This window comes from Eptatretus burgeri, chromosome 10, assembly GCF_056783735.1.
Source record: "Eptatretus burgeri isolate ZD-2024b chromosome 10, Ebu_testis_v1, whole genome shotgun sequence".
In the NCBI taxonomy this organism is placed as follows: domain Eukaryota; kingdom Metazoa; phylum Chordata; class Myxini; order Myxiniformes; family Myxinidae; genus Eptatretus; species Eptatretus burgeri.
Genome location: NC_140970.1, coordinates 71,428,897 through 71,454,942, shown reverse-complemented (window position 1 = coordinate 71,454,942; position 26,046 = coordinate 71,428,897). Strand labels below are relative to the sequence as shown.

Below are 26,046 nucleotides of genomic sequence, written 5' to 3'. Positions count from 1 at the left end.
CAGGAAGCAGAGTGTGCTGGGAAGTTGTTCGTTTTCCACTCTTCACTGCCCATTGCTGAAGCTCCTGGAAAGCTGAAGAATAGGGAAGATCGCAAGTTACTGAACACGGACAAGGAGAAGGTACCTTGCCATGTTGTTGAATGTTCTCCTCAAGCTGGCTTGTGGGTGCTTTCACTGTGTCGATGACTGCATGAAAAAATGGCCTCGTTTCTGTGTATTTCTTAGTTTTCTAAATGCCTTTAGCCATTTCAAAGATTCATGTGAACGGATACAATACTTGTCGCAACACATATGTATTGCAACACAGCCTTTGTATTTAATATTACTGTTACATTTGATTTGTGAAATTTCAATTTGGCCACATGAAACCTGAATGTTATAAAAGCACTTTTGATGCTGTCAAGCAGTTTTCGATGTTCATCTCCTCTGCCTGGCAATCAAAATATTTGACTTACAATTAACAAATTTGGTGCATGGGGACGTAACAAAGCGAGTCGGCATCAATTGAAGTGCATCGAAGTCAAGCAAATACACAAATAATAATTCCCCTACTTCTGTGGTTTGTATGACTTGTATAATCAGCACCGACCAGGTGGTGCTATACGATACACTTTACATTTATAGAGAGAATCTGGGTGGTCCCCCCTTCCCTGAACCCCTGGGACAATGATTTTTACTGCCTAAAACCTCTCCTGGCACACCCCAAGTACAACCATCAGTTTTTAAAGCATTTCATCTGTCAGTTCAGGAGTGAATTGTATTCCAAAAAAATGCATAAGCAAAAAAACTTCTCAAATTATTTACAGTATGGTGAGGATGATTTCATATGTGAGAATGTTGATTTAATTGATGACACAATCCAGTCACAATTGGTTACTATCAAGCTAGGTGGTGAACATGAAACATTGACAAGAAATAAACTAGAACATGCACTCGGTCGAGCGCATACCTTCGCCAGGCTAAACAGTTTAAGTTTTGTATCCCACTGATAGGCTAGATCTGAATCCAGACCTTAACCAAAATATTGTTGTGGTTGAGGAAATTCGCAAACCACCATTCAGGTCCCGTAGGTGAGATATCTCTGTAAGTATATGTGTAGTTAGCCCAAACCCGTTGTTTAGAGGGAATAAATGTGATTCATTCGGGCTGCGACCCTTCAAGATAGCCGTTTTTCTGTTCTATCTTTATTTTGAACCAACCACGTCTCAACCGCCATCACACAACAACCACCAACCGCAACGCCGCTTCACAACAATAACAACAACAACAACGCCAACAGCCACGACCTTTACAGTCACAACTCGCTCTCGCAATCATCGCATCACCGCGATTCCAAGCGTCACCGTGGCCAGGGACCACCACAATAAACCCTCCACCACCTTCACCTCTCCTCCTTCTGCCGCCATTCCCGCACCGCTTGTGGGCACCGATCCTGGACTCGTACAGGGCGCGCGCCGAGTAGCGGGTGCAAAAAGCGGCCTTTCCGGGGAAGTCGGATCAGGAATGATTCACGCCCACTTCTGTTCTGTCCTATCAGCGAGCACGGGGCGATTTGGCCCCGCCTCCAGGCGTGTCGGAGTAGAATCGATATATGCAAATTCGAGGATCAGGAATGATTCACGCCCACTTTTCCTCCGTCCAATGGGCGAGCGTGGCTCTGCCCCCGAGCCGATCCTGATCCGAAAATCTGCATATGGTTTCTCCTGCTGACTATAAAGCGCCGAGCGCGGGGCGAATCGAGGGAGTAGAAGAGTTTCTGTTTCGGGCTCGAGGGAGTAGAAGAGTTTCTGTTTCGGGCTCAAGGGAGTAGAAGAGTTTCTGTTTCGGGCTCGAGTGAGAGAAGAGTTTCTGTTTCGGGCTCGAGTGAGAGTTGAGAGTTTCTATTTCGAGCTCGGGCGAGTTGGAGAGGTGTGGCAGTGGCAGCGGCAGTGGCAGCAGCAGCGGCAGCGAGAGTTTCTGTTTCGGGCTCGAGTTGGAGAGGTGTGGCGGCGGCAGTCAAGACGGGTCTGGAGGGGAGTCGGTCTGTCGGGGTTCGGAGTCTGTCGGGGAGCTGCAGAGAGGAGAAGCCGGGAACGAGGTCAAGGGCGCAGTGGAGTCGCTCGTCGCGGGACCCAAGCAAGCCAGCTATCCTCTTTCCCCAGAGCATCAACAACCCCCCCTGTTCCCCCCCCCCCGCGCTGAGATAGTGCGAAAAGGGGGGCCCCGTTCCCACCCCATTCCAGGCAGTGCCAGCGAGGCCCGCGGAGGAGTGCTGAGTCGGGGCACCGCCGCCATTTTGCGGCTCATCACCAGACGGGTAGGCTCGACGCGGTCTCGGCCCCAGGCCCGTCTGCCCCCTTGTAGTTGAGGGTGGCCCCTTTTTCTTTTGCTTTGGAGTATATGTGTTGTCGGCGCCGTCTGTAAAGTAAAACTGTGTAAGTGTTGCCGTGTGCTCGCGTAGTCGGTAGTAGATCTGCATTGTGTTTCTTTTGTTACATTTGCTTTTGGTGCATAATTGTTGTGTTTCTTTTACATTTGCTTTTGGTGCATAATTCTTGTAATTGTATATGTGTGCTTTCCGTTTGCCGCGGAATAAATGTGAATTATGTTGAACTGTTTTTCCCGTTTCGCTTCGTCTTTTCTTTAATTGAATCTCCATCTTACTTCACGTAAAGGGTTGGTCGTGGGCTAAATACGCCCAATAATTAATCGGAACCATCGAGGTTGACGATAACACCGCTCGGTTATCCCGATAGTACGGAACGGGTCGCTTAAAGTGGCCCGTGTCCGAAGTCGACCTGCGGCGAGGTGCGATCGCCCAGTCTACCCTCCGTGTGGGTACTTAGGTAGGTCGAATTTGGCGAGCAACCCTATCCCACACGGGGGGCCGATTGGCACGATCGTGGTGAGGCCGAAAGGCCCACCCGTAACTATTTCCCGGCGTTAGTCCGATAGGGTCACGACGGAATTGTCCGTCCGGTGGGCGACGTGCCGCGATTCGAGTTACGTGGCCGCTCGCACGCCGGCGGGCGCGAATTCGCAACACAGGTGTCAGGAGTGGGACACAAACCCATCCCCCTCCTCGCGGCACTGGTGTCGGAGAGCGGGAAAATGGGCTCTCCTGTCTCCAGCTAAATTCACGGGAATCGGTCCAGGGGTGAGAGGAGCGACCCCCGATTCCCTCCAAATTACGAGCGATTTAAATTAACCCTTTACGAGAAATAAGATGGCGTCTCAAGGCGAGCGGGAGCCGGGGGTATTAGGTATGTGTCGTCATGTAGGATCCATGGCCCAGGTCGGTTCTTTTTATAATTATAACCCCACCACTAACTGTGGTCAGTGGGAGCGGCTTGAGCACGAACTTCGCCGGCAAACGGAGTCGCACAATGGCAGCGCGATCGCACCTCAGCGCAGCACGGAGCGGGCTGATATTAATGGCACAGCACGAGGCGTGAGCTCCCAGTCACCGGTTCAAGGCACGTGGTCACGGCATGTGCCATGGCAGGCGTGGCAGGATGACTATGCGAGCATTGGCAGGCTTCAGGCACAATTGGGGGATGTCTTGGAAAAGGTGAAGCGTTATGAAGAATATATCGAGGAGGTGCAAAGTGGAGTGGACGAGTCACAACGGCACGCAGACGCGCTTCAGAAAAATTACGTGTACGGGGGGACATAGCGATTGGACGATTTACTGGAACGAATTCGGTGGCAAAAACATGACTTGGCCAATAGAGTCGACAAATTATGTGGGGAAAAAGAATTTGGTAGTGTTTTATACCCGTCAGTTGGAATATGCGAAGAGCAAACTGAACAAAAGAATAGAGGAACAGCAGATTGGTATCTCCCAGGAAAGGAAACAATGGGAGGAAGAATGGAAAACCGAGCTGGAAAAGAAACAAAAGGAGCACGACTTGGAAGTAAAACAATTAATGGAAAAATTATTGGAGGAAGCAAGGCGGTTCAAAGAACTGGAGGGGAGAGTGAGGGAAATACAGTTGGAAGATAAAAAATGTGAACACGATGGGGAGTTGGAACAATTGAAGGAAGAGGTAAGAACAGGCAATCAGGAAAGAGAAAGCCTAGAATGGAAGATAAAAAGAGGAGAGAGACAGCTGGAGGAAAGGACAGAGGAATTGCTGGAAAAGTCAGAACAGTTCAAAGAACTGCAGGGAGAATTGAGGGAGGAAGGAGAAAGGAAAACAAAGCTCGAAAAGGAAAAACGCAAACAAGATGGGGAATTGGAACTACTGAAGCGAGAGGTAAGGGCAAGACAGTTTAAAAGAGAAATCCTGGAAGGGGAGATAAGAATGGGAAAGGAATGGCAGAAAAAACTAAATGAATACAGTAAAAAAAAGGGACGAATTGAGGAGGGAAGCGGTGGAAAGAAGAGATGAAATGAGTGAAGAAGCATGCAAATTGAGGGAGGAATTAGAAACAAAAACTTCTGAGATACTGAAACACGAAAACAAAAAAAGAGGATTACAAGACGAACTGAGGATGTTAAAAGAGGAAAGGAAGAGAACAGAGAATGAAACGTTAAGGAACCACACTGAGCAGATTGAACAATTAGAAGCCAAAGCAAAGTCGGAGTGTGCGGAGATGAGAAAGGAATTGGAAAAGAAAGCTTCTGAGTTACAGAAACACCAAAACAAAGAGAGGGAATTACAAAACGAGTTGAGGATGGTGAGAGAAGAAAGAACGACAACAGATAATGAAACGTTAAGGAACCACACTGTACAGATCGAAGAGCTGGAAGCGAAGGTCAGATTAAAGAATGAGGAACAAGAAAGAGTACTGAAAGAACAAGGAATGAGACAGGAGAAGGAAATCAGCCAACTGAAGGAAACCACGAGATTGCAGAATGAGATGCAAAAAAGAGTAATGATGGAAGAACGAATCAGACAGGGGAAGGAAGTCGGCCAACTGAAAGAAATAACGAGATTGCAGAATGAGGAACAAGGAAGACAGTGGAATAGGAAATACAAAGAACAAGGAATGAGACAGGAGAAAGAAATCCATCAATTAAAGGAAACTATGAGATTTCAGAACGAGGAACAAGAGAGACAGTGGAATAAAAAACTGAAAGAGTATGAATTTGAAACTCAACGACAAAAGGAAAAAAATAGGTTGGAATACGAGGAGAAGTTGAAGGAGCAAGGAATGAAGCAGGAAGGAGAAATCAGGAGATTGAAGGACACAAGGAGATTGGAGAGGGAAGAACGAGAGGAACAATGGAATAGAAAACAAAAGGAACATGAAGCCGAGGTTGACCAATTGAAAGAAAAGGCGAGGCTGGAGTGCGAGAAGATAGACAAAGAACAGCGAATGAAACACAAAATGGAGATGAACCAAATGAAGAAAACCATGAAACTGGATAAGGAAAGACAGGAGAGGAAACAAGGAAGAGTAATGAGACAGCAGCGAATGAAATACGAAATGGAGATGAACCAAATGAAGAAAACCATGAAACTGGATAAGGAAAGACAGGAGAGGAAACAAGGAAGAGTAATGAGACAGCAGCAAATGAAACACAAAAAGGAGCGTAACCAAATGAAGCAAACCATGAAACTGGAGAAGGAAGGACAGGAGAGGAAACAAGGAAGAGTAATGAGACAGCAGCAAATGAAACACAAAAAGGAGCGTAACCAAATGAAGCAAACCATGAAACTGGAGAAGGAAGGACAGGAGAGGAAACGAGGAAGAGTAGTGAGAGAACAGCGAATGAAACACAGGAAGGAAATGAGCCAATTGAAAGAAACAATGAGATTGGAAAACAAAGAGCAGGAGGAACAGTGGGAGAGAAAACAACAACTATATGAGTGTGAAATTGAACAACTAAAACGGAGAGCGAGATTGGAGTCAACGGAGATTGAGGAGCTCCGGAGGGAGAACGAACAGCTAATGGGGCTCAGAGAGAAAGAACGACTCAGATGGGAAGGAAAAAGGAACCAGGAAGAGACAGAAATAAGGAACAAGGAGAGAAAATGTATAGAGACACGGGAAACAAGAGACGAGGTGAAAGGAATTGCGAGGGAGAGAAAAGAACAATTAAGACGGAAAGCAAGGATGAGGTACGCGGAGATCGTGAAAGAGCAAGGAGTGAAACGCAGGGAAGGACGGGAGCGACTTAAGGAGAAAGCAAGGTTGACCTACATAAAGATAAGGGAAATATGCCAGAAAGAAGCAGAGACCAATAGACACGAGGGGGACAACAGAAACTAATAAATGTACAGAGACATGGGAGATGGGAACAATAGAGGGAAGACTACACGATGAAGACGGGGTTAGAGACGCACACACACACACACACACACACACACACACACACACACACACACACACACACACACAGAGGTAGTGGACAATGAGGGTGAGCTCGCGGAGCGTGTCGGGACCCAGTGCGAGCAGCTGGATGTCCTCCTCCAGGAACGAGGGGAGGGAGTATGCCCCCTTGAGGCGAGTCACGACCAGGTGGGTTCGGTCGTGCTTTGCAGGGTCGAGGGGACGGGTGCTGTGGACAGGTGCACGGAAAGCTTGGGGGGTATAGAGGCCCCGGAGACCCTTGTGGGGACACGAATCCCCAGTGTGGTTGTCCCGGTGTGTATGGTGCAAGGTGTGAGTGCGTCCCCGTGTGTAGAAGCGACCCCGTATGTGAGTGGTGTGGTGGCAAGTGTGCCGGAGGGCGTGCTCCCAGCACGCCGTGTGTGGATGAGACACCGCGGGCGAGTGCCCCCGCGTGTGTGAGTGGAAGACCGCGAGTGAGTGGAGCCACGTGTGTGAGGGAGGTGGCATGCGTGAGTGAACGGCCGAGTGCAAGGGAGACCCTGTGTGTGAGAGAGCGGTATGTGGGGGAGATGTCGGTGGGCATGTGTGAGCATGCAGCCGCGTCTCCCAGTGTGAATGTAATGGAATGGACTGTGAGCGTCGTTACACGCAGGTGTGCGTGGGTTGAATGGAGACGACGACGGCGACAGAGGGACAAAAGCCGAGTAGCGGCTGTAGCTGTTTCGAGGACCGTGCCGGGTTCACCCAGCAGCGAGCGCGAGGTCCGTGCTGTGCAACGCACGAGGCCCCCACGTGCTCGCTTGCGAGAGTGAAGTCCCGGTCCAGAAACGCACGCTGTGGATTTGCCGATCCCGCGGACGGACAAAGTTAGGCAGGATTTCAGATTTGGACCGGACGGGTTCTCCACGCGGGCGTGTGTGGTAAGCTCCAACGGGCAAAGCACATGTGTTCGCGTGGGGAACCCCTCGAGACGTGGGGCTTGTGTTTTTTTTTTTATGCACACGGTGACGTCATGGCTGCACGTGGGGTTGGAATCCCGCAGGAGGGGTATCCCTGCCGGATGGTACCATCCAAGGAGGGACGAGGTACACGTGCAGCTGCATGACGTCACGGACAGGTGCAAAGTGCGCGAGCTGTGAGTTACCGCGCTGGTGCTGCGCGAGGAAAAAAACAAAAAAACAGCAAGCCTCGCTTTCGGGTGAACAGGATTCCCGGGCAAGGGGTGGAAGACCCCCTTGGCCTGGGCACAGGATGAAACTAGTTAGGGGGAAGGGTTAGCTTAGTTAGACCGGCTCCATGGGGCAGGGGTAAGTCCTCATGGGGCCCGTGGAATGGATTAGGTAGAGGGATTGTAGCCAGATTTAGGTGGGGAAATGATTTTTTTTTTATTTAGGAGACAGAGACAGACTGTGAATGTGTAGTGGGGACGTAGTTTAGCTACGTAGTGTTAAATGGAACGTGCTATAGTTTAAGGGACGACGTGGGAGCACGAGTTAGTTAAGGGAAGTAGTTAGAAGGATGGCAGAGTTCAGCGGTGTGTGTGTGTTGAAGAGTTGGTGAGTTGTGTGGAGACATCTTGAGTGAGTGAGGCCAGCGGGTCTGTCTGTGTGGAGCGAATGGGGAATGCATGGTGCGATGAGTGATTGGGGGGAGGAGTGACTCCCGCCCAAGGGACCCCGGGGTCAGTGTAGACTGAGTTAGGGGGTTAGTCAAATTGACAAAATGGAGGTCGTTTTGTTGTTGGTGGGGAAGTAGGCTCGAAACCTGTTTGGAGGGGTGCAGGAGCCCTGTTGACGGGCTGGGAGCGTGGCTGCGAAAGGTGAGTATCGCTGAGTGGGTACCCCGGGCACCAGGCTAGTCGGCCGTAGTAGACCAAGGGCCCATGGGGGGCCGGGATAGCATAGTGGGCACGGGTGCGCACGCTTGCTGCGGGGGCCTGGGGCGCCGTTAGCCGCGTGGGCAGTGTTGTGGGCACGGGTGACCCTTGGAAAGGGGCCCGGGAAGCCAGCCTGCCACGTGTGCGTTTCAGGGGAGGTGCCATGGGGGGCACTCCCCGGTGTTTAGGGAGCTGGTAGGCTCGGAGGCAGTGTCGTGCCCGGGGGTGCCATAGCGGGAGAATCGGCAGAGGGTCGTGCCCGCCAAGGGGAGCCACACGTCCCAGCCATGAAACCGTGTGAGGGCACGGAAAGAAAATTGGGGGGCGAGGCCCGAAATTGTGAGGACACCAACGCAGGCGACGGGAATCTGGGTTTATAGAACCAATAGTTTAAGCGAGAGGCGCTTGTTGAAAGCCCCGGGGTAGTTTAACAGTTAAATGGTTAGGGTAGATTAGGAGATGTACCCCTCCGCACCATCCATCCCCTCGCTCTCGTTGTGGGCCGCTGGACCCACTTTGGGTTAGATCGCTGAAGTCTGGGGATGCCATCTTGAGGCTTCGTTGGGCCTCGGCACAGGACGCTAGCTCTCCCTTATTCCCCTCCGGGAAGGGAACGTAGGGGTTGGGAGTAGGCTAGTAGACAGGATAGGTTAGCCGAACAAGGACGATAAAGGGGGTTAGGGGACGATTTATAGTGGGGAAGTAAAAATAAAAACAACAAAAAAAAAATAATAAGTTGGGGCTAAATTGGGGTTTGACAAATTAAGGTAGTGGGTATAGACAGTGACAGGCAAAGGCGATAGGTTGGGAGGGAGACAGTAGGCAGGTCCGAGCCCGCCTTCTGAGTGGCCAGCACCACCGCACCCCCTCCACCAACCTCCACTGCAAGGCAAAGGCCGGCCCACTTCATCGGCTGGCCGTGTTTTGCTTCAAGGCCTGTGCCGGCCACTTCATCTGCTGGCTGTGTTCCTTCAAGGCCTGTGCCGGCCAGATCGTCTGCCGGCTGTGTTTGCCTGCAATGGCCTTGTTCTGCAGGCTGTGGTTGCCTGCTCACCTTTGCCATACCATGCCCACTGCCCCTGTTCACCAGCCCCGTTCAATTTTGCTTTGCCCCCCCCCTTTTCATTTCCATGCGCGCCAGGATCAGAAAGCAACAGTTTGCAAGCTGCAAGAACTGCCCTGTTGGCAGCTACAACACGGGCCTGCAGTGGCGGCCCGTGCACCGTGTTTGCATCCATCCATTTATCAATCCATCCATCCATCCATCCGTTGTGCTCATTGCGTGTGCCACTTGAGCTGGCACGGAGACTGCGCTTGTGCAGCCCATGCACCGTTGTGGTTCACTGGGTTCATTTTCAAAAGGGAAGGCCTTGGACTGCGTGTGAGCAGCCGGCCACGTTCCCTGTCACCTGCATTGTTTGAGCCAGAGACTGCATGCGAGCAGCCTGGCTCCCTGCTAACTGCTTTCTTTTTGCAGAGTCCATTGATCCTGGGCCATGGTTTAGTGTAAAATTTGTAAGTTAAGGTTAAGATGTACTGTACATATGAGTGCGCCCCCGGCATGTATGTCTTAGCGCCGGCAATTTTATTTAAGTCGTCCGTGTGAGTGGGTTTGTTTAGGTAGTTACTCAGCCCTCAGGTTATTTATTTTGGGGACACGAATACCATGAATGTCGCACTCAGGGATCCGTAGGTAAAATGTACTAGGGGAAAACTACACATGATGGCACATGAAAATTTGACGACTCGGGACGAGTCTGTAAAAAGGGGAGGGGGTAGTGTTGTGGTTGAGGAAATTCGCAAACCACCATTCAGGTCCCGTAGGTGAGATATCTCTGTAAGTACATGTGTAGTTAGCCCAAACCCGTTGTTTAGAGGGAATAAATGTGATTCATTCGGGCTGCGACCCTTCAAGATAGCCGTTTTTCTGTTCTATCTTTATTTTGAACCAACCACGTCTCAACCGCCATCACACAACAACCACCAACCGCAACGCCGCTTCACAACAACAACGCCAACAGCCACGACCTTTACCGTCACAACTCGCTCTCGCAATCATCGCATCACCGCGATTCCAAGCGTCACCGTGGCCAGGAACCACCACAATAAACCCTCCACCACCTTCACCTCTCCTCCTTCTGCTGCCATTCCCGCACCGCTTGTGGGCACCGATCCTGGACTCGTACAGGGCGCGCGCCGAGCAGCGGGTGCAAAAAGCGGCCTTTCCGGGGAAGTCGGATCAGGAATGATTCACGCCCACTTCTGTTCCGTCCTATCAGCGAGCGCGGGGCGATTTGGCCCCGCCTCCAGGCGCATCGGAGTAGAATCGATATATGCAAATTTGAGGATCAGGAATGATTCACGCCCACTTTTCCTCCGTCCCCGAGCCGATCCTGATCCGAAAATCTGCATATGGTTTCTCCTGCTGACTATAAAGCGCCGAGCGTGGGGCGAATCGAGGGAGTAGAAGAGTTTCTGTTTCGGGCTCGAGGGAGTAGAGGAGTTTCTGTTTCGGGCTCGAGGGAGTAGAAGAGTTTCTGTTTCGGGCTCGAGTGAGAGAAGAGTTTCTGTTTCGGGCTCGAGTGAGAAGAGTTTCTGTTTCGGGCTCGAGTGAGAGTTGAGAGTTTCTATTTCGGGCTCGGGCGAGTTGGAGAGGTGTGGCAGTGGCAGTGGCAGCGGCAGCGGCAGCAGCAGCGGCAGCGAGAGAGTTTCTGTTTCGGGCTCGAGCTGGAGAGGTGTGGCGGCGGCAGTCAAGACGGGTCTGGAGGGGAGTCGGTCTGTCGGGGTTCGGAGTCTGTCGGGGAGCTGCAGAGAGGAGAAGCCGGGAACGCGGTCGAGGGCGCAGTGGAGTCTCTCGTCGCGGGACCCAAGCAAGCCAGCTAGCCTCTTTCCCCAGAGCATCAACAACCCCCCCTGTTTCCCCCCCGCGCTGAGATAGTGCGAAAAGGGGGGCCCCGTTCCCATCCCATTCCAGGCAGTGCCAGCGAGGCCCGCGGAGGAGCGCGGAGTCGGGGCACCGCCGCCATTTTGCGGCTCATCACCAGACGGGTAGGCTCGACGCGGTCTCGGCCCCAGGCCCGTCTGCCCCCTTGTAGTTGAGGGTGGGCTTTGGAGTATATGTGTTGTCGGCGCCGTCTGTAAAGTAAAACTGTGTAAGTGTTGCCTTGTGCTCGTGTAGTCGGTAGTAGATCTGCATTGTGTTTCTTTTGTTACATTTGCTTTTGGTGCATAATTGTTGTGTTTCTTTTACATTTGCTTTTGGTGCATAATTGTTGTAATTGTATATGTGTGCTTTCCGTTTGCCGCGGAATAAATGTGAATTATGTTGAACTGTTTTTCCCGTTTCGCTTCGTCTTTTCTTTAATTGAATCTCCATCTTACTTCACGTAAAGGGTTGGTCGTGGGCTAAATACGCCCAATAATTAATCAGAACCGTCGAGGTTGACGATAACACCGCTCGGTTATCCCGATAGTACGGAACGGGTCGCTTAAAGTGGCCCGTGTCCGAAGTCGAACTGCGGCGAGGTGCGATCGCCCGGTCTACCCTCCGTGTGGGTACTTAGGGAGGTCGAATTTGGCGAGCAACCCTATCCCACACGGGGGGCCGATTGGCACGATCGTGGTGAGGCCGAAAGGCCCACCCGTAACTATTTCCCGGCGTTAGTCCGATAGGGTCACGACGGAATTGTCCGTCCGGTGGGCGACGTGCCGCGATTCGAGTTACGTGGCCGCTCGCACGCCGGCGGGCGCGAATTCGCAACAATATAATCGCCTTGTTCTTGCCACCAACTCAACTCATCCAACAAGTTTCATCTGAATCCGTCCATAGCTGCTTGACATGTCATGCTATATATCGTTCTGGCCCTTTCTCTCAATTGTGAAGAATTACTTTAGTAACTAGTATCCAGATCCAGGCCCGGATCTTCGCCAAAATTGAATCAACCTGTTCACCAAGTTTCGTCCGAATCTGTCTATAACTTTCTGAGATATCCTGCTCACAGATAGACAGACAAGCAATCAGAGGTGAATACAAAATCTCCATCCACCTTCAGTGGCACTGTGGTGGAGGTAATTATGGAATCTCTGGACTTTGTGACATGAATGCCATTCCAGTAGGCCAGAGCAACGTTCGTGACATAACTTTCAATTACACGGTTACTCTACTTGGGGATAGACCGCCCCTTGATGCTTTCTTTGTGCTGCGTATAAACTGTGAATTTCGAGTATGCACAATTACTGTGAAAGCCTCTTTACAGTATTTTTTTCCTTTTTCAAACCGCAGCACTCTCATGCTTAGAATATGCTCGAATAATTTATTCCTGATTTCTAGAGTGCTTCTTCATGTGTCATAGGTACAAATGTTTAACATGTAAGACTACTACAAACATGCAGCACTTCACTTCTGATACATTGTGATTTGTAATATAATATGACTGTTGTGTTAAACTTTTCATGAATGTCTGAGTAGGAAGCATTTCAAAGCAACTGTGTAGATTATGAATTTACCTTTTTAAAATAGGAACTTTGTATTAGCATTTCACACCCTCTTTCTTGTGTTCTAGACTTTGTTCCAGCCCCAGGGCAGTGTGTATCAGAACCTTGTGAAGGACTGTGTGGCAGCTGGCTGTTCTGTGGATCTCTTCCTTTTCCCAAGCCAATATGTAGATGTGGCCACACTTGGGATAGTCCCTCTGAATACTGGTGGAAACTTCTTCAAGTACAGTTGCTTCCAGGTATGCAGCATTTATTTGCTTCTGAGGAGTGTAGCAAATAATTTGAGTGAGTTGTCAGTTTAATGTCTCTAATTCAGCTCCGTGAAAACAAAATTAATAGGAGAGCGATACTCAGGGAAGAACGAGGTCACAGAATAAGGGAAATAAGAAAAAGTCGGACACAGTAAGCAAGGGAAAGCATGAACTGGAGATATAAAATAGGAACCTGCAAGAAGAGGGTTGGGTTTTGTGAGGGAGGGCTAATGAGGGTAGAAGAGACCATGAGTTGGTCAGGGAGTGGGGGGGACTTGAGATGGTAGTGCATTGTTTGATTGAAGCTCTGTAGGGAAGCATAGGATTAAACATCCTCAGGAAGGCGATTCTACAAATGGGAGAAAAGACGAACAAAAGGGTGGTGTACAGTAAGCCTGAATTTTGACAGTTTAATCTGGAAGCGTTTACTTGAAGTACACAATGCTGGCTTTTTCACCACTTCCGAGAATATGAATCTTAAGGTTTTTTTTTTGTTTTTTTTGTTTGCCAAGTCCATCTTCATGCATCTCTGCTTTGTTGTGTTTTCTTATAAAGTTGTTATTAAAACATGTTTGGCATGCATCCATCCCATGCACACCCCGAGTACAAACACTAGTTTAAACTCATTTCATCGGGTGGTCCAGGAGTACATAGAAGTCAAACACACACACACAAATGATAATTTCCCACTTCTATGGTTAGGATTTGTAATACCAGCACCCACCAGGTGGTGCTATACGATACACATTTACAAAGAGAGAATTGGGGTGCTCCACCGTGAACCCTTGGGACTATGAATTTATTTCTGTATCCATCTTGTGCATTGTGTATCCATCATTTTCTTCTGTACATATCTGCTTCTGTATCCATCTAATCCACCCCATGTGTCGTCTCCCTACCCTCATTCTTCCCCATATACCTTATTTATCCAAGTCTCCTTCTATCTTGTCCCTCATCCCTGTTGGTGTGTTTCTCCCATCCCCACCCCTCCTCTCCCTCTCTCTCTACTGTTTATTTTGTTCTGTTACATCCTGATCCATTCAGTGTTCTTGCTCCTCCATGAGCCTTCACTTCGGATATATAAATTTTAAAATTGTTGCAGCTGGTTACTGTCATTTTCACGCTAGATAATGAGCATAAAACATCTACAACTAGAGGGGGAGCACTCGGGAGAGTGCAAAACCTCCGCCGTCAATACTGCTGGGTCACTCAAGTGAACCTTGTATCTTATTCATTAAATATGATGTCAACAGTGCTGACAGTTATAGTTCTTTTTTCCAACATTTTCTTTTGGGGGGGGGGGGGGGGAGTTGGAAATCACTTAAAACATGTAGAAATGCAAAAAAAAAAAAAATTTATCTAACTATTTTTTTTGGGGGGGGGGACAAAGTCCAAAATCTAATGGCATGATCCTTGGACCATACCTAAACCCCCCACCAAGTTTCGTCGAAATCCGTCGGAGTTTTTCCGTAATACTGTTCACAAACAAACAAATAAGCAGAAAGGGGTGAAAACAGTAACCTCCGATCTTCGATGGCGGAGGTTAATAAATGAATGAACGTTTGAGAATATTAAGGCAAACGAGACCAAAAACCGCATCTTTTTTTTTCTTAATCCACTTGAAATGTTGCAGGCGGAAAGATGATTCTGTGCGAAGTATCAATTTTTTTCTTTTTTTTCCACAAATACAGTCCATCTCGCTAGTGAAGCTGAATTGACATGGCTTGCGGAGAATTAATCTTTATGAAAATGCGTATTAATCAGAATTTATTAAGAGCTAATACAAAAAATAATAGAATGGCACGCCGTTAGAGCACATACCTCTGCCAAACTGAACAGTTTACATTTTGCTTCCCACTGATAGGCCGGATCTGGATCTGGACCTGAACCCGGACTTGCACCAACATCGAATCGGTTTGTTCTAACCAACTCATCCACCTAATTTAGTCATAACTCATCCACATTCTGAAATATGCTATATTTTTTTTGGCCCCATCTCTTGTGAAGAATTGCTAAAAAAATTCTCGTATCCGGATCCAGATGGTGGCGGTTCCTCTTCAGGGTCTCTGCTGACTTTCTCAAATATAAGTTTTCCCGTCGTTTTTGTTGCGTTTTTACTGTCATTTTGTTATCGCTGTGTTTACTATGTTTCTCTAGTTCGGTCTTTAATATGTTAAAACTTGTGCTAATTGTTGAGTTTTTGTCGTCTTTTCATATCGGTTTTCCTTGAGGCCTACTCTTCTTCTTGTTTGTGTGCTCGATCGTGTTTATTGTATTTTCTCCTTATTACCATCAGTTTTTATTTTCTTCACTTTTACCTCCACCCTCCTCCTATCCCTCTCAACTATACCCTCTGTTTCATGTCTTAAAATATAAAAAATACAACTAAAAAAAACCTTTTCCCTCCTCACATTATATCCCACGAAACCACGTGACTTCCTTATCAACTCTTTTTCGTCCTGCCGATCTACCATCTTCTACTTTTGCTGACCCATATTCACCATACACTTTCACAATTTTTTCTTCAACATTTCCTTTACCTAATCTTTAAAAATATATATATATTATTTTACTTTTAACTTATCACCTTACACCTCCCGTAACCACGTGTTTCTCCACCCCCTCTTCTTCTTCTTCCTATAACTTTCCCTGATCAACCATCTTCCTTCTGCGTTTGCTGATCCAAATTCACCAAACCCTTCATGATTTTTCTTCAACCTTTCCTTTACCCAATCTTACATAATCTTTCTCAATTTTTTTTAATGGTCTCTTAAAGAGCAGGTTGCTGGTCACCAAACATGTTCTGAAAATTTATCAATATGATTATATGTGCATTAAATAGTTCGATGCAAACTATTGTGGTTGCCTAATTATTGGGAAAATTAATGAAATTTAACTCCGAAGTTGTTATTTCACGAGGCTGTTGAAAAAAACAGCCGCGTGCCATATATGGATGGTGATGTCACATTCTCCAAAACAAAGCGGAAGCTCATCTTTCATTGAAGAAGTGTTCAGTTGAGCGGGCCGTTCTTTCGCTTTTTTTGAGCTTGCAACTGTCTATATTATCCTTTTTTATTTTGAATTATTGTAGAACAAAGGTATTTGGATATTTGTACATCATGCCTCGTACGTGTGTCATGTTTTGCGAAAATGGCTGGAAAACGGGTAATCGCTCCCACCGATTCCCGAAGGAATCAAACATTCGCTGGCAGTGGATAAGATTTGTACAAACAAAACGGGCGAATTTTCCCTGCCTTTTAAACAATATCTTTGTGGAAAAAGTGCTGCAGCCTAACATCTAGTCAAGGCGCCCTCGGCCCTGCGCGCCATCGAACTTAAATCTTATAAAATATCGGAATTTTACAAACTTCACAACTATCGAGTGTTAAGCATCCTAAGCAACTGCAAAAACAGAATTTGAATTGACTTTAAAACGAACCCGCAACGTCGATCGAAGCAAAAATCTCAATTTACCACAGGAATTCACGGCATTTTAAAAAATTATTTTGTCAAAGTCATAAAACCGTAATATTCAGCCATCCACGAACAATCTTTACATAATCCGACAGCTTAACAAGTCAGGCATGTGATGATAACCTTTATTGGGATGAAAAATGATTTTTAAACCTCATCTTTGTGGAAAAAGCACCGCGGCCGAGATCTCGTCAAGGCGCCCGCGGCCATATGCGCCAGGCGCCCTCAACTTGAAACATTCATAACTCGACGAATAAAAGCTCAAATTGCACCAAACTTACCTTATTCTTGCGAGCTCACGTTCCCTGTTGGTGGGTGAACAATCCAACACTTGGCGAATTCTGCTTCACAATGATAGGAAGAGCCGATATCGAAGGATAAAAAAGCGACGTCGCTATTGATGCTTGGCCGCCACAAGCCAGTTATCCCTGTGGTAACTTTTCTGACACCTCTTGCTTAAAACCCAAAAAGTCAAAAGGAGGCTGCGCTTTCACGGTCTGTATTCGTACTGAAAATCAAGATCAAGCGAGCTTTCGCCCTTCTGCTCCATGGGAGGTTTCCATCCTCCGTGAGTTGGCAGTCAGTCCTGCCATTTGTACACGAAATAGGCCGTTTTCTTGCACTTGCAAGTGGCTCAAATTTATATGGCTCAGGGCCAGAAACTCCTTAGTATAAATTCCTATCATCCTCCGACTCGTCCTCGGCAATATCGGAATGAAAACTCAAATTCATCGCCGCTAAAATCACTCTCCGATTCGCATCTCGCCATTGTTCACACGCTGTTTCCGAATGTTCACGAAGTTTTCGGAGAACGTGACGTTATATCATCTTCGGTAACTTCCGGACTGTTTTTTGATCACTGACAAAAGTTTTGACTTTAAAGTTAATTTTAGCATATTTGGAGTTTCAAATGAAAGAAAATAATTGCCCAACGATTATTAATGTGCTTACAACCTTCGAATCACGCGAAGTCATCAGCGACCCAAAACCTGCTCTTTTAAATGTTACAACTTCCTTTTTCACATGTGTGGTTCTCAGTATTGTATCATAATTCACTACTCTTTTTCTTCCTCAAAAGGCTGTTTTCAATTCGACCTTTCCTTCATCCCGTATCTAAAACATACCACTGTAATGTTTCTTTTCTCCATTCTCTTAATTCTCCTTTATTGCATCCCTGTCTTAAAACTTTTTAAAATCCCAGTTTGCAATGCATGTTCGTGTTCCATCAATCATCCTTTTTTTCCAACTTCAGTGCCAATTCACCCCACCAACTTAAATCGACCTCCTCCTAACTCCTCACCTGTTATCCCCTCTCCTTACCGCTCACCATCTTGCCCCTCATCCTACCTCCGCTCTTGGCACCTCTTCACTGTCTTCTGCTTCAGTATCATCTCCTCGTCTGTTGTCCCAAAGTGTGTGGTGTTCCAACATCTGTGGGCTCCATTCTAACCGAACAGATATCTCGCTCTCTCAGTCAGTACACTCCTCATCACCACAAACATGCTCTTTCTTTCCTCTCACACCTCCCCCTATTCCCAACCCCTCAAATGTTGTACTTCCCCCTGCCCACTCCCTTCTTCACCATGCCATGACCAAGTCTCATCCTTTCCCTCCACCTACCTCTCCCATTGCCCTCCTGCACCTTGGCCGTGCCTGCTCTCATCGTCTCCCCTCCCTCTCATCCTTCCCTCTCAAAGAAACCTTCATGTTTTCCCGCCCCCCTCCAAGCTTCCCTCTCACCTCTCTCAAAAACTCCCTCCTCACAATTCTCCCTCAACTCTCCCCCTCACCCTTTTCCCTCCAACCTCCCTCCTCACTCCCCCTTCTCAAAGTTGTCGCCCCTCACATCCACAAAGTTACCTCCTTCCCCACCCTCTCTCTTCCATCTCATCACCCCACCTCCTCCAATCTTCAACTACCCTCTGCCCCCTCTCGAATTATTCCCAACTGTACCTCAAAACATCACCAATGAGCCTTTTCTCCTCCTCATCTGACCCTCTCCCATAACTCTTCTGCAATCCCCCACACTCTTTCAACAACTCTCCTTGCCTCCCCCTCCTCCCTCATCCTACTCTCCTCCTCCACTCCCCTGCACCCAAAGCCTCCTCCCTCCCTCTTCTTTAACAGTGTGGACCTTGAACATCTGGGGCCTTCACTCAAACCTGACATCTTTCCATACAGGTTGCCACTGACAAACCAGACATAATCTGCTTAACAGAAACTTTCCTCCTTCAAGACGTCTCTGACTCCATAGTTTCTCTTCCTGGTTACTCCCTCCTCCGGTATGACAGACCTGAGCCTCCTCCTGGCAGCAGAGTTGCTCTCTTCATCAAAAACTCTATTCCTCACTCACCATGCACTGCCCTCTCTCCTCCACACCCCCAGGAATTCCTCTGGCTACGGCTTCCCCTCCACTCCCACGTCTTCTTTATATGCGTGTTGTACCATCCACCAAACAGTGATGACTCCATTTACATCTCGCTCTTTGAAAACATGGATCAACTTCAATCCTCTCATCTCAACTCTCTCTTCCTCATATGTGGTGACTTCAATTGTCATCATGCCAGCTGGCTGGGTGTGGGTACCTCTTTTGCCTGCCATGGCACTTCAGCAAAGGATTTTTATGTCTCATTGGGACTGACACAATCTGTCAACTTCCCGACCCGGATCTCAACCAATGGTACTCCATCTCTTCTGGATCTGATTTTGACCAATTTCCCTGAAAATATCTGCTGTTCTTCCCCCGCTCCAATTGGTTCATCTAACCATGTGCTTGTCAAAGTAGATATCTCGCTGGCTGTTAATAGAGAACCACCTCAGCACCATCAAGTCTGACATTTCACTTAGGCTGACAGGCAGGGATTTCAAGCAGCCATCAAACTTCTAGACTGATCTCCCATCTCTACCTTTTCCAACATCAACTAGTCCTGGGAATTCTTTCAAAGAAATTTGCTCTCTCTCATGCCCAGATTTATCCCATCTCGTCTTCAGTTGTCATACCCTTCCTCCCGCCTATGGTACACTGAAGCTTGTGGTGAGACAGTTGTCCTAAAACGACTTGCCTTCGCCTCATGAAAGGCAAATCCAACTGAAGACAATCTCAGTTCCTTCCACAAAGCTTGGAACAAGTGTGTGTGTACCCTCAGGAGAGCCAGGAAACAACATCTTTCTAATCTCAAGTCTGAACTCTGAAACCTGTCTCACTCTTCTAAATCCCGGTGGCATCTAGTTCTCTGTTTCTGGTGTATGTTCCCCCTCCATCCCCTCCCTTGACACTGCACGTGAAAGGCTGAATGCCTAAACTCCGTGTTTGTTTCTAAATCTTGCGTCCCAAACCCATTGCTTTCTGTACCAACCTTACCCAGTCGCACCCAGCTGTCCCTGGACTCTTAGTGGGGCAACTTAGCATAACAATTGTGCATTTTGTGAGGAAAGCACTAAATTTGGCACACCAGTAGCCTATCATATTATGAACAGATTTGGATATTGGGCCATCTCAAAATTTTTGATTGCAGTGGAAAGTGGCTGCCACAGCCATCAGCGGCTGAATTTGAGATGGCCAAATATCCAAATCTGTTCATAATATGTTAGGCTACTAGTGTGCCAAATTTGGTGCTTTCCTCGCAAAATGCACAATTGTTATGCTATATTTAGCTAAGTTGCCCCACTATCTGTGTCCTTTTCTCCTGACAAGGTCGAGAGCTTGCTGTCAAACTTTGACTCAGATTCTGCAACCGGTCCAAACGGCATCAGCCCACGTGTCCTAAAAACCTGCTCTGCTGCTCTTACTCATCCTCTCATTTGCTCAAGGTCATCTGCCAACTGCGTGGAAATCAGCAAACATTATCTCTTCTCCAATGGCTTGATTTCCGCATGCAGGTCTCTCACCGCAGGCAGGTCAGTGGTCTTTCTGTCTTCTACTGTCTCCTGTCCAGCCTCGCCCCCCCCTGCTCTGTGATATGTTCCCCCCCCATATTTCCGCAGGGTGCTCAAGGTCCCCCAGCAACCCACTTCTGATTAAACTACCAAAATCAATCACTGCTCACCTTCACTCTTTCATTCCTCTTTTTTCCTGCCTTTGGAACAAACTCCCACACTCTCTTCAATCCCACTCTTCCCTCCAGGTCTTCAAAACAGCTGTTCACCACCATCTCTTATCTTCCCCCATCCAAAACCATGATCTTTTCTGCCCCTGTTAATCCACCCCAAACCCATCTCCTTCAAATTCCCTGCTTTCCTTCCTGAAAGTCCATGTAGTGTCCATCTTGTTTACCCTGTGACCCTGCCCCATCCATCTCCCTTCCACAGATCTCCTCATGTCTCTGTTCCCCACTGTTTTTTTCCTTCCCTCTCCTACCCCTATTTTCTCCTGCTCCCCTTGTACGTTCTGTGTGTTAGCTCTTATATGAGCCTTGACATTGTATTTAAACGAAAAAAAAGAAAAGACCTTCACAAAAATCTAATAAATTTATCCTTGTCACACACCCAACTTGTCCACCTAATTTTGTCCAAATCCATCCACAGCTTTTTGAGATATCCTGCTCACAAACAAACACATCGACAGAAGGGGGTGAAAACATAACCTCTGTCTACTTTTGGTGGCGGAAGTAAAAATTGATTTGTCTTCCGTTACTAGTCCTGAATGGAGCTTCTTCCAGGAAATGCTTTCTCGAAAACCTGCAGAAAATACACGAGAACTCAAAAGTTCATAGAACGCCTTACCCTGCGCAATCTTGAGAAAAGGACATTGGTGGGTCTGAGAGCAGCAAATTTGGTTGGTTGAGATGATGTTAAATGCCATATTCTTAAGTATATAATTCCATTGAAATAAAATAAAGATTTTAATGATTGTAGGAAGAAAATATTTTTGGATGTTTACCGCTGTTGATGTTGCATCTTTTACTCCACCTTATTTAACACGTTCCATAAGTTATGCCTGTTGTTTGTGTCCTTTATGATGTCCTGAAGTTTTTTTTTTTTTGTTTGTTTCCCCCCCCCCCCCCCCCTTTTTGTGTTTCATGTTTGGAATGACTTTCAATTTGGTTTGACTGTCAGACAGGCAGAGTTAAAAAAATTTTTTTTTATTTTGCTCCTCTCTATGCATGTGCAATTGAGAAGAATTCAGAGCCTAAGTACTGCTAAACTTCAGGTTCGTTTTCCAATTTGGGTTCTGATTCATGTTCAAAATATAACATTCAATTGAAATGAAGTTGTTTCTCGATCATAAATTGACGTTTGTAGACAGAGTGAACCAATTATTTAACCTCACTTTTCGCTTCGCCGGCACGGGGTAATTATGGAGGACTTTTTGAAATGAATGCCATGCCAGTAGGCCGGAGCAACCAGCCCCAGACCATTCATTGTAAAAGCAAGAAGCTGCTGTGTAAACAAACATATGGCATAAGTCACTGGGGTATTCTGCGTTATTTCACACTATCGGTATTGAGCAATATTAATCAAAATGGACTCTGCTCAATCACATTGTGCCAACGTGACACCTCCACCATCACTTACACCTGAAACTCGGTTATTAATTTTGTTGTAACCCAAAATTGCATTTTAGAATCAGCATCCCTATTCTTAGGAGCAGATTGTGTGTTGTTAAGTTGCTGAGAAATTTGCAAGAAGCTTCTACTTTTTCTCTGCAGTCCCACTTAGATGGCGAGCGCTTTCTGTGTGACCTGCGCAGAGACATGCAGAAGCCGATAGGGTTTGATGCTGTCATGAGGGTGCGCACCAGCACAGGTGAACAACTTTTTTCCTTTTTTTTATTTTTTTAGGCCACCAACCGTCGAGTCGTTATTTTGCCCTTGTCAGCCCTTTTTTATGCCTCTGCCGACAAAATCGCCGGAGGTATTATGTTTTTGTGTTGTCCGTCCGGTTGTCCTGTCCGTGATAGGTTTTCATTACTGCAATAACTTAAGAACAGCTGAAGGGATCCAAGTCCAACTTGGTACAAGTGTGTATGGTGATGCAAAGATGAACCTATTCGATTATGGGGTCGAGGTCGACTGTCAGAAGTCCCATTCAGTATAAATTTTGTTACTGCACGCGATAACTTGTGAAGCAGTGATGGGATTTTGACCAGCTTGGAAAAAGTATATTGTCGTCGTCTCTGGGCTCGATCCTACTATGAGGGGGAAATCCCCGGTTTCTCTCGAACTCACCCAGACCTGAGGCCACCAGGAGCGAATAACTTCACCCCAGAGTGGGTTGCAATGCAACTACGAACAGCAGTCGAGTGACCACGGGCCCCAGTGTTCGTCCATCCAACAACCATTTAACTGCGGATCCCATGGCCTCCCGACCGGGGAACGCGCCCTTGGCAAATGTGCTACTTACCATAGCTGGTGATCTTGAAAGCGGTCGAGCTGTACCGCCAGCACACACCGGACCCTGCAAACCGAACCGTCGGGAATCTTAACCTCCGAAGCTATCTACGTGCAGACAGTGCTAGACCAATGGTGGAAAAGACGGACACGGACAGATCGGAAAAAATATGCAGCAGGAATAGGTTTATTTACACAAGTGAGGAGCAATATAAAGAGGGGGGGTGGGTAACATTAGGATTTTAATAACATGGGGAGAAATGAGGGTTAAGCAATTTTACAGCAATGAGATCAGAGAAAGAGAAAAGAGAGAGAGCAAACCGAACAAACACCTTACTTACAACTAACACAGTACATGGGCCTAAGCATTCACAACCGCAATTCAATGCTGAGGTAGAGAAGTGGAAAGAAAGACTGTGAGGTGTCTCGGGTGCGTGGAGAAGAATTGTGTGTGTGTGTGCGCGCTCGCGCGCGCATTTGAAAAGGGAAACTGAGAAAGGTGCAGCAGAAAAGATGTGTGAGCGGATTGCCGAAGTGTGAGATCCTACCAGATGTGTCTGTAGTGTAGCTTGGCTTCGGTCCTATTAATCAGCTTGGCTCCGTCCACCCCCTGGCAGCCTCGGCTCATCGCTCGTAATGACAGTTTGTGAGATAAAAACCAAAGGAGCGAAAGTGCTAAGAACCAGCAGCATGACCTTATGGAACTGTCCAGTGCTCGTTAACGTCGTGCCTCAGGGTTTCTGCAAACGACCTTTGAAAGAACCTAGCAAATAAAATGACGTCAAACGAGCCTGAAGGCACAAACAACCATCACAAAGAGCCTCCACGACCGTTGAAAGACGGGTGCAAACGACCGTTGCGAAGGACGGGTGCAAATGAGAGCCTCCCTCAAAGGACCGTTGAAAGGAGCCACGTGCAAACGCTATGGGTTTGCTCTTTTATAAGGCCAGCCTGGAAGCTTCAAGAATGTGCGCATCATTGGGCGAGGCCTGCGTGCAGATTGCCGTTCCTCCTTCCTCGCCCCACCCATTCGAGTTTCTGCAGCCAGGCCTCTCAGTCAGGGCTTCTGGCTATCGTAAGAGTTGGACCTCGCTTGCCACTGACTAAGACGAGCGTGCATTTTGCTGGTTTGAGGCCGCAAGAACGATAATGGGGAAATGAACGGAGCCGATATCTCTCAGGTCATTGCTGACCAAACATTGCCCGGGCACGTGATAGCCATCACGAAGGCTTACGATGGGTTTCATGGTTGAGGGTTGCGGGATGAGGTATCTCCTTTAGAGCAGCGAGAGTTTGAGGTTATGTAACTGTAGTTAATGTCTTGATTGCCTTGCGTGCGTGTGGGAAGAGATCGTTTCAAACTGCAGTGTATTAAATAAAAGTGCGTGTACTTATGTGTGGTGTGATAAAAGAGAAAGGGAGAGGAAATTAACAAAAAAGAAGAGAGGGAAATTAATGATAAAGGGAATGTACGGAAGGGATCAGCACACGCCCGCATCAAATGGCTGCCAACACCTTGCCGACAATCTAACGCGCAAAAGAAAAATAGGGGGTGAATCCCAATCTACCCGTTTCAACGCAGTTTTGATCCCACTGACCCATCCAAAGGTAATGGACTATTCTAAACATTTATTACGGAAATAACTACGCTGAAGGACCTACGTGTTGTGAGTGCACAATTACATTGGCGGTTTCTCAAAACCGCAACAATATATTATGATGCAAAAATGAATTGATTAGATTTCTGTGTCAAAGGGCAGACAGAGGTCATGTCGGGTAAAATTTGATACTTGAGAAGAGCTGAAGGGATTTAAATCAATCCTGGTACAAGTATGTATAATGATGTAATAATTTGGGCGGAGGCATATCGGTGGACATCACGATGTCGAAGAGTGCCGTTCTAATTTATTTTACAGCATCGTAACTCTGTTAATTTCTTCATTTTATAATCTTTATAGCACTCTTCTCATACTTTCTTCTGACCTTTCCCTACAGGTATCCGTGCAGTTGAATTCTTTGGGTCTTTCCTTATGAGCAATACCACAGATGTGGAGTTGGCGAGCATCGATTGTGACAAGGCCATTACAGTGGAGATGAAGCATGATGACAAGCTGGCTGAAGAATCAGGAGCTCTGCTACAGGTGGGTTTCGTCCATTAATGAGTTGTCATGGAAAGCATAACCTCTTACTCGCAAGCCCCCCTCCCCCTCCCCCCACCACAAGCAAAAAAAAAAGAATTCCCAAGAATCCCACTGTTTGTGTACACATACACCCATTAGGTTTTCATTTATTCAACAGCTTTGTTCTTCGTGATTTAAAGAGCTGCGAGGAGTGCACACCTGTGCACAGTATCTTTTATACTAACTTGAAGTTTTAAAGAACTAGCAGGGTGCCCGGCATTGCTGGGCAACACCGGGTCCTTCTCTCACCCTACCCCTTTCTCTCCTATTAGTTACCAAGTGTAGTTGCTTGTGTTCAGTTTCATGTTTCTTGTAAAGCGCTCGCCAAGTGGCTTAAGCAGTCAAACCAGCACTCCACTTGAAACCGTTAAGGAACAGCTGGCTTGGCAAGTACTAGCTCGCTGCTTGGTAACTGAACACACCCCTGGACATCTTGACAGCATATAGTGCATACAAAATACCAACTGAAGGACAGTTTTTTTTAATTAAAGATGTCAAATGTTAATCATGACTATTTTCATTATTATGAAAACGTACCTTGTTCAGTTTTAAAATGTACATCAACTCAGAGGTCATGTTGAGTGTATGAAAGTTGACTACATTTCATACAACTTCAAAGTGTACGTGTACATAATAAATATCTCAGGAATTTCCCTGGTGACCTCCCAGTTAATTAATTAATTCCGGACACAGGCGTTTCATGACCAAGCCAATGTTAATGTTTATTTACTTCACATAACGTGTGTATTACATGTCTATCAATTTGTTTATAAGCTTTGAAAAGTCAGGTGAAAACCAAAAGTTTTTTTTTTTCCTTTCATGAAAGACCATGATTTTCTTTCCTGCTGCAATTGCTGCGAACAAAACGTGCATTACCTCGTTTGACTTGGAATCAAAATGTACCTTTGTTCCCTCAAAACGGAACCTTTATTTAATGATAGAAGACGCATTGTTCAGTATTCAAATCTACAATGGAGGACTATAAATAATTGGAGCAAAAAAGATGGCGACAATTTGTGGACGGCTGGAGGGAAAGGAGTGGCCCTGCGAATGGGCAGGACTTGTGACGCTGGGGAGAGAGGGGAAGGCATAGCCTGTAGAATCGGCGGCGCTAATGACCCACCCACAGACACGAACTAAACTTTATATATTAGATGCTCACACACCTCTGTGGTTGT

General features: G+C 47.0%; 1 protein-coding gene across 5 annotated transcripts in view; it reads left to right on the top strand.

Moving 5' to 3' along the window:
- Positions 1–26,046, top strand: part of SEC24C (SEC24 homolog C, COPII component) — a 124,207-nt gene that overhangs the window by 61,089 nt on the left and 37,072 nt on the right. For all 5 annotated transcript variants that reach the window (XM_085898903.1, XM_085898907.1, XM_085898904.1 and 2 more), the window contains 4 exons: positions 4–120; positions 12,703–12,873; positions 22,008–22,104; positions 24,684–24,829. In XM_085898903.1, the coding sequence (XP_085755029.1) occupies positions 4–120; positions 12,703–12,873; positions 22,008–22,104; positions 24,684–24,829 (531 nt within the window). The remainder of the gene's footprint in view (positions 1–3; positions 121–12,702; positions 12,874–22,007; positions 22,105–24,683; positions 24,830–26,046) is intronic.